The sequence below is a fragment of the Sparus aurata genome, chromosome 15 (genome assembly GCF_900880675.1).
Source record: "Sparus aurata chromosome 15, fSpaAur1.1, whole genome shotgun sequence".
Lineage (NCBI taxonomy): Eukaryota > Metazoa > Chordata > Actinopteri > Spariformes > Sparidae > Sparus > Sparus aurata.
This window is the reverse complement of record NC_044201.1, coordinates 387,678-406,524: the sequence shown is the minus strand read 5'-3', so window position 1 is coordinate 406,524 and position 18,847 is coordinate 387,678. Positions and strand designations below refer to the sequence as shown.

Sequence of the window (18,847 nt, the reverse complement as noted above, 5' to 3'; positions counted from 1 at the left end):
AGTTAAGGGCGGGACAGGGATGATCCCGCTGGTTTCCCCACTCACACCAAGAATAACCAGCTGCATGCAACTTGCCCACTTTTACAAAGGGTACATATTTCCACCATTTTTTTGGCAAAAGTGAGACAAAAACTACCTTCATCTGATACCTCAAACCCAAAAGAAGTATTAATGACTACTTTAAACTACACATCTGTAGTTTTGAAATTAACTTCTTTCCATTGCGTGTTCACTCACACTACTATTTAGTCCAGCAGCTGAGAGCTAAAATTGACAATAGTGCTATTTCTATGGAAATATATACAGCATGGTATGAGTAAATATAAGTAGGGGTATAATTGTAGTAAAAGTAGGCAAGTGTGCTGCTTTGTCCCTCACAGCTATCCACCGCAACTGGAGACAGGTTTCATAGAATAAAAATCAAGGACTGTCAGTATTAAAGTGAAATCAATTGATTACATTATTACACATTTTGCATTTGTGTTTAAGTTATATATGAGAATATAACAATTACATTGTATTATTTAATTCATTTAAATAAATAATTTTCATATCTAAAAAATATGTAGTAGTTGAATAATGAAATGTACCAAAAGGATCTTTTAATAGTTTATGAGGCAATCTCAATTTAATACTGATCCTGTGATATGATCGACATCAAATGAGGCCATCTGCTATTTGGAGTTATATTTTGTCCATAGGGGTCTTCAGAATCAACAGAAAATATAAGGTCTTTTATAAGTAGCTTTAAAATGTAAAATTCTTGAAATGCAATTTTGTTACTTATTATGTTTACTGCATGTTCACACGTGGAAAATGTCATTTTTAAATTCAGATCCATGATTTAACTTTAATATTGACATATTCCCCCCTGGTCCCAGTAACAATTCATCTAACTAACTGTATGAATCAGAACAGTAGTGAGCTCATCACCACACTGATCTTTTTTTTCTTTTGGGTGGAGAGCAGAGGGTTGCCTTGGCTCTCGGGCAGTGGCTCTCTTTGCGGCACGACTTTGTGACACTCATGCTTAGATTATCTACCAGGGTGTTTGGAGACACCCACAAACCTTGAACATCAGAGCCTGACTGGAGCGTAAGGCAGCCAGGGTTTTCAGAGGAAGATCCTGCACAAAGAGGCCCTACACACCAGGGAAGTGGTCATTTAGTCAGTGCTGGGAATGGTGGTATTCGAGCCTTTACTGAGTTCAGCCTGGTACAGCCTGACTTTACATCAAAGGAACACTGTAGATCTAAATTCAGGATATGATTAGCCTAGCTTTGCATTACCACTGGATGCAAGAGAAAACAGCGATTTGTGAGCAGAAATGTAAAGTAGTCATTTATGATATGGATGTACTGGGACTTTTACTTCATGCACTATAGAATAAATAAGGTATGGTTCGTTAACACTAACAGTAACAGAATTAGTCTTTACAAAGGATTAGTCTTAACTGTATTAAAGGGGACTGTCAGAAGAACAAACGAGTTACAGTTCGTTAAACAGGGAGGTTTTAGTTGATTGAGGGAATATTTTTTTACTTTAAATGTAGTGGGGCAAGCTGTTTCTCACAAAGTTTTTATGCTAAGCTAGGCTAATTGAGTCATTTGTTCTTACACACATATGTGGTTGATATCATTCATCATATGTTACTCTCATGAAGACAGCACATTTTTTAAACATGTTCAACTTTTCTTTGAACAATGAGGCTGCTGAATAACTACATATTATACAAAGTATTTGCTGATCTTGCTGGCTTTGTCAGCTCTGTTAAGTCCAGCCACAATAACCCAAAATGGTCTCAGTATAGTATTGAGGCCTTGGGCAGCAGACACTAGGAAGGGACCTCCATACAGACTGCTGCAGGAGACTCTGAGAAGTGTATAAAAAATTAATTTAATGGACAGAAAAGGGGGTTGGGCTTTTTAATACCCTGACTTTGATCATCCTAGCAGGAGCGGTTCAACAACTGAAAGGTTGAATTACACTGGAAATGGACTTAGCTATCGGAAAATTCCCCTTTTACACAGGAGACTCTTATTCTTGGCACCCCCACACACAGGCTCTTATCACATCCGACTGTATGCTCCATCAGGCCTCCAGTAATTGCCTTGTGTTCTCCCAACTAGCCAAACCCCAGTGACACGCGGTTCAAAGAAGTGCAGAGCTCCACATGTGTTACCCATCACTGTGCTACCCGCCATTAGTCTGTCCAGCTTTACTTTTCTATTCGGCTCTGATATCACAAAACTGTACATATAGGTGGACCTGCAAGAGATAATGTTAGACACTGTGGGATGGACAACAGTACAGGTTCAGTTTGACATAATCATAACATTTACATTGCAATACGGAAGGGAGATTCAACTGATTTCTACATTTAAGCACAAACATTGATGATGAAACAGTGATGAGAAAGAATTGGTTGTTTTCTTACCCTGTGTGTGTAGTCTCCACATATACCCTGGAGAGAACACACAAAAGTCCAATCAGAAGAAAGCCCACACATGGTTGAGGTTTTATTTTTGGCTGAACTGATCCTCATAACATTATTTAAGTAAAGGATCTTAATACTTCTTCTTCCACCACTGCTGGCTGGTAAACTATAGTGCAAACCAGGTCTCACCTTCTCCCCTTTGGGTCCAGGTTCTCCCTAGAGAGCAAAACAAGACACAACACACAAATGAATCAAACAGATGATCAGCTGGCAGTTAAAAGATTAGCAAATTTTTATCTCATGACAGACTTCAGCCACTTACTGGGAGTCCTTTAGGACCACGCTGACCCTGAAAGACAACAGCAACACAGTCAGTCTCCAATGTCATTTGCAGCTTAGAAAGAATCCAACATGACTGAAGACAAATTCCTCCGATTAAGAGGAGTGAAATTTCAAACAAACTGATGAATCAGCTGTTACATGTGTCATTCTCAATTACTTGTTGTAGGCGAAGCACTTTGTTTGACTTCCCATCAGGCCCTGGGGTGTGCCCAGTGTAAGTAGCTGTCAGGGCTCAGTGAGTTGTTGATTAATGAACTAAGGGAGAAGGCCCAGTAGGACATATCCAGTGCACCCCAACCTGGTGACCCCATGGGCCCAGGATCTCAAAGCCACTTTGTGAATTACACATTTACCAGACACACCCCCAAAGCCCTTTCCAATAGTCCCTGGCATTTGTCAGGAAGGAGACTGGGGAACAGCTCATTATAGGGCCGTAAACATCATTTCAACAGTATCCAACCCCAATTGGCCTCCTGGAAATGTTGTCATTTGTACTGGCATGGAGTTCATTGGAGATGGATGCAGAAGTCCGACGCTTTGAAACACAAATCCTGGCATGATGAGGCCCATCTGTTTGACCCATTTTAATTGTCCTCAAGCTGCAGAGGCATGAGAGCTACTGAAATCAGCAGTGGGACTGATAAAAGCCAGAGCGTCACCATCAACACTGAAATGACCTTTGCAGTCACATCACAAAGGCAGAACAAAGCTCTGTTATTCTGCAAATGTGTATGGAAGCTGGAAATGATTCCACAGCAGGATGGAAATTGGTTTGAGAAAAGGCCAATTAAAGAGATCGAACATGGTGTGAGGGGTTTTGGTCAACCTATGGCCAGACAACAACTCTTATATTGAGTTCTATCCAATATCAGAGTTGTTGTCACCTACAATAAGTGCATGTGGGATCAGCAGTGTGGTTAAGAGTACATTACGATCATTGTTAGGGAAATAAACTTTGGGTAGGGTAAGCTTCAGGTTAGGCAACTAAAACATTTTAATCATGCTACACAGCCATCCATCAGCAGAGAAAATATAATGTGAATGAAATTTAAAATGTTGATGCTAAAAAAAATGATGAGGCATTAAATGTTTTCATGCCCCAGTGAGCCCAGTCTAAAATCCTTTAGTGCCTATTTCAGTTGGTTAGAGTTATATGCACCAATAGCGTCTGACAGTGTGTGGCTAACAGCTCCCATCTGACTGCTGGCTTGTTACTGTGCTGCATAAAACAGGCCTCACACTGTTTTCCTTCATTCTTTGTGTGCACAAAATAAAGTTGTAGCTGAGTGACTATAAGAGCAAAACAAGGTTCAACATAATGACTGTTTGTGAGCAATACGAGTGCTAATGATTTAACTATGTTTATGAAAATGTAAGGAATGCTTACCATGTCTCCCTTCGGCCCACTCTGTCCCTGTGTGAACATTAAAACAGTGTGTGCCAGTCAAATCGCAGAATCAACATAAACACACTTCACCTGATTTCTTGGTAAAACTTCTTGAAATATCCACAGCATGTCAAACCCCACCCCAACAGTCACAACACTATTCAATATTTTTATTGGACTGTGATCATTCTTAGCTTAATAATGCTCATTATCACTGATAATCACAGCTCTGGGAACTGCAGTAACACTCATTTGCTCAGTTATTTGATTGAGAGGAACTTGTGGATAACTTACAGCCTTGCCATCCAACCCGATTGGACCCTGGGATAAAGGAAGAGGAGATGTTAGAGCACATATGAAAACCAGCCATTGCATTACAAATGTTTACACCGACAGCTGGCTCTATTACAACAGAGTTTGCCTGAATACATAAGAAGGTAAAGTGTGTGTGTGTGTGTGCGTGCGTGTGTGTGTGTGTGTGTGTGTGTGTGTGTGTGTGTCAGTGTAGATCAATGAAAAAATGTTAGGAAAGTTACATTTAAGTTCATTTAGCTCTGATTCAGAATTATCACACAATCATGGGAGGCATCTCACAGGGGTTTAAAAAAGTAATTCATCAGGATATCTTACATTTGGTTACAGGTGGAATATTGGGAATAGTTCTGAGCAACTTTTGAGTAAAAAAAAGACATTAGCTGGGTGTAAAGTAAAGTAATCTGAAGTGTTTTCTTCACCCTTTTTGAACTAAGTATTGCTTGGCAGCCATCAGTGGTCCACTGTAGGCTATTCTGCAGCAATACTAGACATTCAATTACAATTTACAAATCTTCTGGCTATTTAAAGGTCCAGTATGACTGAACAGTACTACAGTGAGGGAGTAAGCAAAGACGAACTGTTTCTCAGTCTAACACCAAGGGTGATTTTCCCGGGAAAATTAAGATTGAATTATAGCAAAAGGTAGGCACTTCTGCTATTACACAACTTTAACAAAAAGAGACATTGTTTTCCCCGGTCACCATCCCTAGCTCACAGTGGAACAACTGGAAGAACTGTGGAAACTCTGTTCTACTCTTTTAACCACTCTAAAATCAGGGTTGCTAGTTCAAACTGGGATTCTTATGGTCGGTTTTGGCTTTGGACAATAGACGGCAAAAGAAGCACCAACAACAATACCCAAGGAAACACTACAGGGGAGAAAATGTTGTCTTTTTTAACACATTGTATGAGTGCTAGAGTGACGGAAATGTTTAGTAATTGTGTGATGGCTATTCGGGACTGTCCTGGATCAGGACACAGTCCTTGATCAGGGAACAGTCCTGGATCAGGGAACAGGGATCAGGCTACATTACTGTCTTGTCTTTAGCCTTGTAGCTCTGCTCCAAAACAGAATCTGAGCTTTGTCAGTAGGCTATGTTCACGTCATGACACAATGGTCAGCAAGGCAGAAAACTTAAATATAATAAAATGATAAAATATTATTTTTAGATGAAAATATTATAACAGCAGAATCTATGTGATAAAAAGTACAAAAGTTAATAAGTGATTGTGGAATTTCCAATACCAATTCACACAATGGGACACAAAAATTAACAAAATATTTTTTTATTTTGGCTTAACAAAGATATTACTACTAACTGACTAATTATGTCATAAAAAAGTAATAATTAGTCATTTGTTACCTGTCATTGGGGAGCAGAGTCACCAATAGTTAGAAACAGTTCATTCAGGAGGTAATCATAATTCAGAATCATTAATTTACTATCCATCAGTTCTCAGTAATTTTCAGTCTCCTGTCACTTTATATCCAGCCATTAGTTTTTCACAAACAACTAGTGACCTAGTGAAGTCATGAGTTGATCTTAGTAATGAATAATTATACACTTTGCAGTATTTAAAAAAAAAAGGTAAAATCTGAAAATTCCCAGATTTTACACATATCACCAACACATCATTTACAATATACACCCAGACAGTAGGGTCATGCCTTACTGGAAAGCCTGGAAAGCCTCTCGTTCCAGGTTGTCCCTAAAGAGAAGCAGAAAACAATCAGTGTGTTTGTTTTACCTTTGAAAGTCTCACATAAACATCAATTGGAAGCAGGTCAATGAAAGGATATACACTTCTCCCCCCAGTGCCTCATAAAGATAAACGGAGGAAAATGAAAAGATCAGGGTGACCAATAAAACAGGTTGTCAGGAAGCAGTGCCTTTCAAGATCTAGATTTTGAAGATCTGCATGCATTTAATAAGTCACTGGAGATGTGCTATAAAACATCATATACTGGGATATGACTCCTTTGCATATGACTCCTTTGCAGTCAATAGTCGAGCTGTTACATTGAAAACCATTCTTAAAATGCAAAATATCTTTCACACTCATTCAAACAACTGATGAATTGATAATGTTGCACAGAAGTCAAAGGGCTTGGCTAGTCTGAGCTGTCATTTCCTCTCCTCTTCCTCACCTCTCTGTTGAATTAACTCCTTTGGAGGTCATGACAGGAGTCTCCATGTCAATCTCACCTGCTGTGGTAAGCTAGCTTCTTAGAGTTTCTGACTGACTGGCCCGCTCAGTCCAGGACTTGGCTCCTACTTCACAGAGCTTCCTCCAAACCCTGTTATTTATCAAAAATGCCAATACCATCCAGGAAGAGTGCAAGCCCATCCGTTATAGATTGTAATTACCATCAATTAGATAAACAGATTTGTGCTCAGCTTAGGTTGACTAAAAGAACCTGATGTGTGAAGCAGAGGTCAGCTAAAATAGTAGCTTATAGAAGTTCCTGGTATGCAGGTAGGCAGCACTGATTCAAGATAAGACTTTTATGGAGCATAGGGAGAAGGGAACACACTTACAGGAGGTCCTCTTGGTCCAATGATAGACAGACCTGGCTCACCCGGTGCTCCCTACAGACATACAAAGACAAGATGAAAACATAACCAAAAAGTTCAGACAGAGGAGGGATTCACTTACGCTCCCAGTCACCTCTACAGATGTTATTAGAGCAGTTCAGCACATCGATGCAGTCAGCTGAAGGTAATAGCAGAAGCAAACATCCACTAGCCACGTCAGCATACCCAGTATATTTCCACCACATACAGTAAATACCTCTAGCACTGTAGTGGACATGCAATAAAGTGTCAGATGTCTTGTGGAGTACTGCTCAGCTCCCTGGGCTCCAAGCTGAAGAGAGTAACCCTGATGATGTCATGGTAATGACATCAGGGTTATCTGACTTTAGATTAATCAGCCTGCATTACAAGGTGTAAGTTATGTAGTTTTAAAATATGTTGTCAGGAACAGAGTCTACTGTATTTCATGCTCAAGTGGCATTATGGAAAATGTTGAACTCTGAACTGAGCCACACATTGGGTAAAAGTGAAGATATCTTAGCCTCTACTACACCAGTTCTTAATTTATCATAAGTCCACAGACTTTCTGAAAGCACTCAGAATCATTGAAGGAGTTTGTTTTAATGAAAAACATCTAATTTCTGCTACTAGGGATCTCCTTTTGGAAACAAAACTAGAGACCTTAGCAGAGTGTTGTGTGGGAAAAAGAGAGACAACGGCAGTCTCTGGCGAGTGCTGAGTACTGTCAGAGGCTGACCTGAATTCTGGGATTTTTTCCCTCAACTGAATCAAGGCTCTAAGCAATGCTGTTCAATTTTATTCAATTTCATTTCTTTCATTTAAATAAATAAATTTGATCTGAAACACAGACACAAACACACCCTCGCTGATTGCAACTGGTGCCTACATACAGAAATGTGGCTGTTTAGGCAAATAAACACATGTGAGAAACATTTTTTAAGACAAAGATCCTGAATTCAAACTTGCAAAACTGGTGAACAAACCATTAAACAATCACCAATGCTGATAAATTCAAAAAGTCTTGTTCACCTACTTCCTTCCTCACTCTCTGACTCTCTCCTGGAAGTTATAGCGACAGGTGACCTAATGAAACTCCCTGTTACTTTGAGTAAACCTGTCGATTTCTATGGTCTGAACATTGTTGAAAACATTTCGGATGATACCAGGTGCTGTATCGTAGACAATCGGACATGTTTCAGTTGCCTACAATACAGCACTTAGAATTACCATGACCTGGATGACAGAGAACCTTCATCAACTTTTGGGATAATGTCATCATAGTATATTACAAAGGTCCAGTCGTTTGCAGACATTCTCATGAAGAAATCTTATTTGACATATGTGCGTGTCACCTGCTCCTGCCCTCTCTGCCTGCCTACATACCAGTACAGTGAGGACATACAAAAGGAGTGTGACATAGCTGATAGTCTTCCTCTGTTTTGCTGTTGATCAATGGTACACACTGATGTGTCAACCGAAGCTTAACTCAAAGCTAAACATTGGCCACTGTGTGGAGGATCTCTGATTACCACCATTCCGTCTTTCCGTAATTTCTTTATTTTGTTCCATAATGTTGCTTGAATTTGTGTTGTTAAAAATGCGCATATCCCTTCCATCCCAGACAATTTGAATCTGATATCAGGATTGTCTTCATAATTCGACAGTGTGACTCAGAAGGTGGTGGTTCTCTGGGCTTTAGATTCCACTCAAAATAACTAATCTGCATTCTGACAGCAGCGACCTGTGCAGACTCTGACACAATCACACAAACCCTTGTAGCCAGACTGGCCCAACTCATATCCCATGTCATATCTCAGTCCAAGTCATCCATCGAGACAAATGTGATTCTAAATATCTGAACAAATTTCGAATCAGGAAACCCAAGAGTGTGTTTGAGGGCAGATGTATTACTCAGGGACCAAAAGGCTAAGGTAATGATAGAAAGGGAGGATCATGTCATGTGAGGCAGTTTTTACTCACTTCCTTGGTTTTCTACATCTTTAGCGGATTAGACAAGTGAAGATCTACAGATACACTTGTGCCCAGATTGGATTACTTGGGTTGTACGAGGTCAGGGTAACAAGGCAATGTTAGAATCACAACTAAAACCAGAACCCACTCAGAACAAATACACACACATCAAATCAACTGCTATGGAATCACAAGCAGACAAAACTATGTAGATCTCATTTCCTTCGGAATTCCATTTTCTCGAGCCTGTAAAGAGTGGAACGTCTGTCTGCTGTTGTTCTTTTGCTATTTTTTGTGTTTGCAAAACCAGTTCATCATGTCATTCTGTTTTTTCTTTCAGCCAGGTTCAGTTTGCCAGTCGCTCTCCCACAAAAAGAACACAGGAACCATTTGTTTAAAAAATCAGTGTTCTGGAAAAGCTTGTATTCACTTATTCTCATTGTGCCTGCCTCGCTCCTCCTTTCCTGGGGAAGATGCTTACTCTTAAGACACGATCTAAGGCCAAGTCTGCTGAGTATAAATTTCCTGGATTTCTTGATAGTCCATCCTGGCAGCCACTGTGAGAGACTAACCACACACAAGACAAATCCCAATCCCACTATAACTATATGTTCCCTTCCTAGAAAGGAAAAGGAAGCCAATAGATTATTTTTGGATGGTGATCTGTAGAGTGATCCTGCAACTGCATGTCTGCTTCACTGCTTGCTGTCTAGGTCTGTTCAAGCTAAACAACGACCACACTTATCATTGTGGTATGACAGTCAAAAATGTGCTGAGTGTTTCCTCTTCCATTGCAGGCTCTACTTTGGTCTCCACCAACTGCTAAAAAAAGTAACTGGTTCATTAGCCGCTGAATGTTACATTTTCTTCACTAACTATTTCCTTTCTTGTCTGTCTGCTAAGTGCTGGGCAGATGCTCCTGCTGGGAAGAACACCTCATAGGAATGAAATTTGCTGGTTGGAAAACCAAAACATTGAAGTAAAAGCTCTGTGGAGGTTGTTGCAGATTTACACAATAAGCTACATGCTTTGCATGGTCAGTTTAGTCAGTGTTAATATAGAAAAAAAATTAACTAGTGCAGCTGATTAGAAATTTCTCAATGTTTGGGAAATATAGTCAGTTAGGACAAGGGAGGAAGACTTTTTCAGCTAGTTCTTAAAAGGTGTCCTGTGGATTGTGTAAACACAGTTTCAATTATATTCAATAGGCCTCTCACAGCAACATCCCCAAACTGATCTTATATCATTCTTAAATTTATGTATATAGAAAAAAATAAGAAAAGTTATCCCATTCAAATCTGCTGTCACCTGTGCTGAACGATGAATCCCACTTCAGCATAAATTGAAGCAGCGTGGCTGATAAGAATAGACCATGCCTCCTCAACATTATAGGAGGGCAGGTGTTGTGCTGTCTGCATATATTTTGGCATATGCTTAACCATTGTAGAAATGCCCTGAAAAAACGCTGTGAGATGAAGCAGAACTTGAGCAGTACTGAATCTGATGAAGTCTTCAACTGTAAAGAAAATGTACATGTGATATTCCAGAGTGTCAGTAGATACTGGTATCACAGGGGAATCAAAAACCAAATAAGTGCAAAACATTAGTGATGGATGAAATGAAATAAAATGGTTTGACATAAATGCAAGTTAACATAAATGCAAGTTAACAAAGCTCTTCATGGTGAAGACAGCTGTAGGACAGGAAGAGGTGGCGATCTCGCCAGTAAAACTGAAGAATTATCAGTGACCAGTAGGTGGCAGCACACAATCTGAACTAATGGACATACATCAGATGTTCCTCATTCTTTAACATATTAAGATCTCTTGTTTAACTTCTTTTTAACTAATAACTTATTTAAATGACTAACCTAGCTTTAAAGGCAGCACATTAGGGTCTCCTACACACACTTGGAATGGGAAGGTCAGATGGAGGGGTATTTAGTTGATTGCCATCTGCAAACACACTTCAGAGGCCACTAAATCCTATATACGAGACCCCTCAGTTTTACTTAGTTCCTTTTCTTTGATGAACTCAAAATCAACCTTCAACAACCTGCAGCAGATATCACATCCTCTTTGTGAATACAGTTCATTACGATGATGCAAGTAAAAGTGATCATTTTGATTTTTATGTTCCTGTACTACTGACATTGGCAAGTCTACTGCATGTTTACTCTCTCTGTTCACGCGCTTTATGAAACCATCTGGGAGTTATCACAGCCTGAAATAAAATTTGTCTTACATGTAATTTCCACCATGAGGCCTCTATCAATCTTTCCTCTCCCAGCTGGCAGCTCATATTTATGGTAACTTCAACATGACAGGGAGCTAAGATTTAACTGTTGCACCATGCACCAGTAATAACATTTATTTATCTGAATCTATAACTCGACTCATTCTGAGGTCTCTTTGAGATTCTTCTCATGTACTCTGTGGTGGCCTCCATAAATGTCTCTCCACTTTCTTTGGGGAGTCTTAAATTAGACCTTTCTAGACGCTTATGTGACAAATTGTTACTATTGTGTTTCATGGTGTAAAAAGTTCAGGTAATTCTACCAGTGTGGGAAACCATATACAGAATGTGATCGTCTTGCTGTCTGAAAATACAGACCTGAGTTCCTGATATAAATCACATGCTATCTGTGCGCACAATGCACTGCACAGCTCTGTACGTCTAACCACCAACACCACCCACAGTCACTTTAAAGCAATGACTCAAAACACAACCTATTCAAGTTCAGCAGTTTCTTTTGAGACTCTTCTTCCTTGCACTGATACAAGCAACATACATGGAAACAAGCAGACAGGGTTGACCACAGATGATCAAAGTAACATAGGACACCAAACAGAAGCCAGGAAATTGTAGTTGTCAAGTGGTTCGAAACAGCTACATTTTGTATGTACAGTAATCCTGCTGATGGCACATGCTCCTAACTTACCTTCTCCCCTGCTTGTCCTTTTAAGCCCTGGGATCAGTCACAGCAGACACAGTCGCATGCAAAAAGTGTGAAAAGAGAGACATAAGAGAGAGAGGAACCAGTGTTACAGACATGGAGGGGGTTCAGGGCATGCAGCATCCTCAGGACTAATGATGGGGAGGTTGGTGAAAGAGCTAAGGGGAGCTACTGTACATGGAAACTGGAACTAACTGGAAGCTAAAGGCCTCAATGTGTTTCAAATAAAGTGCTTGTCAGATCATCTTACAGTGTCTCTTTTCTGATGGTACAATCATGACACCAACTATTCAGCTCAGCTAGTTTTGTACCCTTCAAACAGACCATTTCACATTCATGGCAGTTTCATGCAAAAGAGAGCTCTTATATAGACTTTAGATGTGGTCTGATGGCATTTTATATAACCGCGTTGAGATACAGTAAATGCAGCATCAAGATAGGCTTTTCTAACAGACATCGGATTCAACATTTTGATCAAGGGTTAAAAAAGTCACTTCACTTCACTTGCTCGTTGAGAAGGAGCATAAGGGAAACACAGCTTTATGTTGGGGTACAGTCACTTCACCAATACTGGCTTGTCTTTTCAAAGAGAGTTCTCACTCCCACCTTGCAAAATACAGCAGCTTGGTTAGTGGCCTTGAGCTGTCTGAACATCTGGCTTTAATGTGAATGTGTGCAATCGGCATTCAGTCCTGCATCAAATGACTCTGCGGTAGTCACAGGTGTGTATCAGCTTCAGCTCTGATCGACATCCAGGTAAACACTAATATTCTCCTCTTTTAAGGCGCTATGGTATGGCACACAAAAAAGTTGAAAAGATGCTGGCTTGTTAACTCTCCTCCATCTGTCTCTGTTCATGCAGCAGTCAAATATCGTTCAGTCTGCAATGAGTTTGAAATATAGACTGAAGTAAAATATATCTAAAAAATAACAACGGATAGTGTCTGCCATTACAAAGAGGCAAGATGTTTCACTATTTAGCTACTTGCACTCTCCAAGGGGACAGTCTTGTTTATGAGTCATCCCAACACCCTGATGTCCCTGTGACTCTGACTTTTCTGGCTCTTTATATCACTGCACCAGAAGAGTGCCTCCAAAAATGCAAGCCATACGTAAAAGCATATAGTGCCACCGATTAGGCTGCTGTATTTGTTGCATTGGAGTGAGAGGCTAGCTATCTGAGAGGCCGCTTAGCTAGGGAGGCCATAGTGTTGTATGAGTAAAAAAATACATATGTTGTAAAATATTATCCGCATGTGGCAGGGCTCAATTTGCTTGAAATATGGCCTTATCCAACTGTTAATCACAAACCAAATCAATAACGTTATAATCCTGTAAATTACAGGCCGTTAACGGCACAGTAATGAACTGAAGTAATAGCAAAGTAAAACAAATTTTGTAATAAGTGGTTACATTACATACTACAGTCTGGATGGTCTGAGAAGAACATGAAGGCCAACAACATCTATACCTAAAGAATAGATTATATACACAAATGACAGTTGTAAGGGAGCACTTGGGGGTTGTTTCTGTGCATATAAGAATATGGCTCATAGCCAGTATCACTGTACTTACTAAAATATGAGTTTATGCATCTATTGCTCCATTGATGTCCTATCTCTTATGATTCACATCTGCCTGCCTTTCTCTAAACCTGCGCAGTAGTTTTCTGTTAGGCTGGTCCTTAACTACACCGTCATTTTGTAACACTTGATGAAGTTCAACAAGTGGCTAATGTTATAACCGCAGGTTAAGGTCTATGCTTCCATTAGAACTGAGATGTAGCTAATGTCACCTGCCATGTCATGATGATGGTAACAAATACTTTAGTGTGCTTGATGGACAAACTCAAGTCACTCACCATTCTCCCAGGAATTCCCATACTTCCTTTGTCACCCTATTGACCAGTGCAAATTCAGAAGGAACAGGATTAACAAGAAGGTTAGACTGAAGACTGAACTAAACTCGTAAAGGGATACCTCGACATGCAGACTTATAGGTCAATATAGGTCAAGACACTGCATGAATGTTATCTCATTCAAAAAAAGAATGATACATTGTAACATTGTACGTCAATAAAATTGATTTGTTGTTAGAAAAGATTAGTGGGCCTTATGGATGCCAATGTTGAGGAAGACCAAGTACACAGAGGTTGAATAAACCCTAATGCCATGGTATCCATTTAAGGGAGAGAATCATTTGTGTCCAGATGGTTTAGTGGTTTAGCTAACCATGCCATGACATGCCATATGTTAAGACTAGGAGCAGACGTGCCATGATTCTGTTATAGAAAGAAAAAACACCTTTGATGCACAACCCAATGTATGTGAACATCAACTATTCCATACATCATTTGAAATGGTTAGTGGCCATGACCGAAATGCTACTCTGACAATTCAAAACCCTGCTTCCTAACACCATGAACTACCCATATGACCATACACTGGACTGCTTTCAAAATAACTCTGATGAGGCTATCTATTTCTGAAGCCTTTTGATGTACCTCCCTCTGATCTTTCTCAGCTCTACCAGTGTCTGAGAATCTGGGCTGGCAATGCTGTGGTGATGACAGCTGTTTGAAGAGTCACTCCAGCAGGGAGCCATGGAAGGAAAGAGGGTAGTAGAGCCCTTCTCTGTAAGTCATAATGTTCACCTGTGTTTAGGAGCCCTCATCTTTGAGGACACAATGAATGACTGAGAGGACTGGGTTGACTTTTGAGAGGATCTGGGGACAGATCTTGGTCTCGATTTTGTCCGCAAACAAGGCTTTTGTTATGCTCACCTGCTGACTAAATTGATGTTGCCAAAGGCAGGCTGATGTGCTGTTCACACCACTAGCGCGGGAGCTTTGGGCTGCTGGGTGAATGAGTTTTTCAGGCGTGGCTATCCAGCAGGGAATACTGGCAAGGATTAGCACCAGAATGAGCCCCAAAGCCGTGCTCGGTAGCCAGTTTGACAACAAGGATTACAGTACAGTGGTGATATATAATAGGGCTGGGTGATATTGCCAAAAGTGTGATCATGATATGTTTTTTTATATTGATCAATGTGGATAATCATCACAATATATATTTAACAATAATAATTATGTTGAATTTACAGAACCTAAAACAAACCAGAAGGTTAACTATGGTTTATAAAATACATGTATTTATTGTCAGATACTAAACATTGAACAGAACCAACCAATCAAATGGCTTTATGTAAAACACTGAATAAATAAAATTATAAAACAGTACAACAAATTGCTTGTTACAAACATGTCTCAAACATTTAGAGGTAGTATACTGAACTGAACATTGATTAAATAAAATAAAATAAAAAGGTTAAAGTTGAGGATGATTATGCTACTGTATCCTGTGAATATTGTCATTCTTGAGCATATATCTTTAACGGTACAGTGCGTAATTGCGCTTAGTATGTCTTTGTATCGCTTTGGTTTATTCTCAATGGGGTAATGGCTGAAAAAGCAGCAGCAATTGTTGGTTGTCGAACTGGAGTTTGACTAGTAAAAGCAGTGGGGCTGGTCTGTTGGCTACCTGCAGGGAGGCTGACACTAGCATGATAGTGCAAACTCATGATTTCAGAGTACTGTTTGAGACGACTGCAGTCAAGCCAGCTGTGGTTCGCGTTTCCTTGGTCACATCGTCCTTTACTTTGAAATGCGGAAGGTATGTATCGTTTGTTTCATGGGTCTGATTGTGAGACTGCAGTCTGCTCCAAATTCACTAGCGGTTTGGTAACGATTACCACAAATGTTAGATCATTTGCGCACTGGAAAAAAAGGAGCAGCTGATTTGTTCAAGCAAACACGAACCGCGGCTGGCTTGACTGCAGTTTGGGACGGTACCTGTTGAGATGTTAGAAGAGGTTAGTGGCCCCCCGACACATTTTGCACCTAATGCTCTGTCATTTGTCAGACTTCAGGTAGCCGAACTATTTTCAAATAAGCAAAGTGGTGTGACCTTTCTTTAGTTAAATTTTTTCATCTTTGTCAGTTTCTTCGCATTTAGTTTAGCTAGTCGGACCGCTCATTACCTTGTGTCGGCTCGACACACAGGTGGTCATGGTGGGATGGTGTGAGTGGAAGGGTCCAGAAACATGCATCCACCACATGCATTTGTTTCTCTGCTGTGCAATTGGCTGTTGGTGTAATGTTTTCTGGGGAGAGGACAACGGACTCAAAAAAAAAAAAAAAAAAAACTTTTACCAAAATAAATGTCATAAATGTATCATTGTTATTGTGACAATTTTATTGTGAAAATGATCAAGATCGGTTTGTCACCTAGCCCTAATTTATGGTGCATCTGATGTTGCCGTATTGTAGTTTTTCCTAGACTGCTTTTGATGTTCATCATTGCCACTTATGAAACAACAGCAACAAAAAGAGCAAGCCATTGTGCTGTGTACAATGCACTCACTCAGCAGACCGAGCTTTGTATCCCATTGAACATATTATTACACAGTTCACCAATCATTTTCTGCTTCTTTTTAGTTTTCTATCACTGTTTGCTTTGGTTTAGGGAACAAAAATACTTGATTAGGTTTAGAAATCATGGTTTGAGTTACCATAGACCTTGTCAAAACATTAAATGTGTAATTGACATTACACAAACATGGCCGGCCAGTTTCAATGGTGGCCCTGGAGCACCATTATTATGTTACAGTAAAGCAACACTGTGATATCAGATTGTGCAATTGCAAAATTGAGCCAGAGACAAGAGAGACCCATGGCCAGACTAAGGCCCAGTGTGGTCTTTCACAGAATGATAACAGTTGCAGTTCACATTTCAATCAAACTAATACAAACACTCATCTCATCTGTGCTGACTGAGTATCAGTCCCTCCACATATGTGCTAGTATCTTTGTCATTTGTATACTATCAGGCTACTATCAGACTTTTTGAAGCCCTATCCAAGGTCCTGATTTAAACTCAGGCCTTAGGGCAAATCTGCCACCACCAAAAACTGTTGTCATCCAGAGCTGAGGGCTCTACACAGTCCTTACTGTGATTATTTGCTGTAACCACAAAGTACAACCCTCACTATACTGGGTTTAATGGCCATGAGGCGATTCAAGTGTTTTGTAAAACCTCAACTCAAGTGTTGTACTACATTCCACAGACAGAAACCTGATCACTGCTGCACTAACCACCCTGCTGTATGTCCCAGACATGTTTCTACTAACTTTCTACTGGCCACAATAGACCAGGAAGGCTGATCACCTTGTTGATTTATTTCACTTCAACACCAGGACTTTACATAGACTTACATTCGTTTCCTGAAGACTTATCTTAACCTGACCCACAAATCAGTCCTTTCCCAAATAATGACATTGTTTTTTATCCCATATTGCCCAAGCTTTCCCCAAGCAACTCATCTTTAGTCTAAAATGTGTCAAACAACATACAAACACACACATATACACACACACACACACACGCACACACACACCAACACACAACAAACAAGACAAAAACACTGCAGTGTGTGATTTTGAGTTGTCTGAGGCATATTTCCAGCCTTAATGAGCCTTAGCTTGTCTAAGGCCAAACACATGCACCACCAGTATAAGCAGTCCAGTCCACAAAATAAAAATGTTGACATTTTACATTTCTGCAAACCACTTACATCTTCAAATGTGTACTTGATATTAGTAATTGTAGCATATTGACATTTCTACAATATTTTCTCTTTCCTATATGTGTGACTTTCATGTCTGGAGGTGGAGGGGATCATGGCAGTTATGATAGCCAGGCCAAAGACCAGTGTTCAAGACGGTGTTTCAACAGTTGTATAAGTGCTTCTTGTAAAATGGACACCCATGACACTATATTTGTTGTTTACATCGGAGCAGATGGGCAGATATCTCGCATTAATTTGATCGCTTATGAGGGAATAACTTAAATTGCAGGGTGCCATCCCTAGAGTTAGTAGGAATTAGGAATAAGAATACTGTCCTCTGTGAGTTTTGTCCGCCAGCATGTGGGGAAATATGTGTGTGTGTGTGTGTGTATGTGTGTGCGTGTGTGTGTGTGTGTGTGTGTGTGTGTGTGTGTGTGTGTGTGGTGAGAGGGGAAAAATGTGTTATGATCCATCCATCATATCATTGGAATCCAACCCATCTAAATAAGACTTACAATATAATGTCGCATTCTGAAATAACCACATTCTGCGGAAAACACGGCTCCCTGATTGTCAGTTCTTACAGGTCCTCTTGCCAAAAACCACATCCTCCCACCCTCTTTCAGTCAAAGACCACTGCTGATTTAATTTCCCACTGCTTGACGTGTGTAATCAATCACAAATCCTGGATGAAACCTCTTCCTCACTTTGACACAATATGTCAGCGAAACTCCTGACAAAGGTCAGATACTAGATTGCCACCTGTTGTCATGATAGGAACCATGTGGGCTTGACATGTTGAGAGCACTGCTTCAGCAGAAAGAGGATGACAGTGGCAGATTGAAGAGAAAGGATGCACAGAGATGACCGAACAGAAGCAGACTGGGAGGTTATAGAAGGGTTATATTCAGGGTGTAGCAGAAATAGGCAGTGCATTTTAATGAAACAACCAAGAGGCCATGGCACAATCCAGCCAACAGCTCAAGGTGTTATGAATAGACTGTGTTGAGGTTGTAAGGCTATAAGCACTCCACTGCTGTACTGGCATCTTATAGTGTTGAATGTATTACAAAGGTTTGCTGGATGTTAAAGTGCAGATAATTCAAGTTAATTAAAAATAAATTATCATAAAAGTAGTTTGCATCGGCAAATGTGTTTTGTAGGAAACATAATCCTGCCCAGATAACATTTGTATTTACATGACGAGGAAACTTCCACTAACTTTAACTTTTAAATGTTATCACTGCACTGCCTGT

General features: G+C 40.0%; 1 protein-coding gene across 5 annotated transcripts in view; it reads right to left on the bottom strand.

Annotated features, from left to right (window-relative positions):
• The window catches only part of col13a1 (collagen, type XIII, alpha 1), a 150,445-nt gene that overhangs the window by 52,698 nt on the left and 78,900 nt on the right, over positions 1-18,847 (bottom strand). For 3 of the 5 annotated variants that reach the window (XM_030442339.1, XM_030442340.1, XM_030442343.1), the window contains exons 5-13: positions 13,828-13,863; positions 11,952-11,978; positions 7,022-7,072; positions 6,156-6,191; positions 4,461-4,487; positions 4,167-4,193; positions 2,760-2,786; positions 2,627-2,653; positions 2,438-2,464 (exon numbers count right to left, since the gene is read on the bottom strand). In XM_030442339.1, coding sequence (XP_030298199.1) covers positions 2,438-2,464; positions 2,627-2,653; positions 2,760-2,786; positions 4,167-4,193; positions 4,461-4,487; positions 6,156-6,191; positions 7,022-7,072; positions 11,952-11,978; positions 13,828-13,863 — 285 coding nt within the window. Of the gene's footprint in view, positions 1-1,069; positions 1,142-2,437; positions 2,465-2,626; positions 2,654-2,759; positions 2,787-4,166; positions 4,194-4,460; positions 4,488-6,155; positions 6,192-7,021; positions 7,073-11,951; positions 11,979-13,827; positions 13,864-18,847 lie in introns of all 5 variants that reach the window. The other 2 variants (XM_030442341.1, XM_030442342.1) reach the window with 1 other exon arrangement.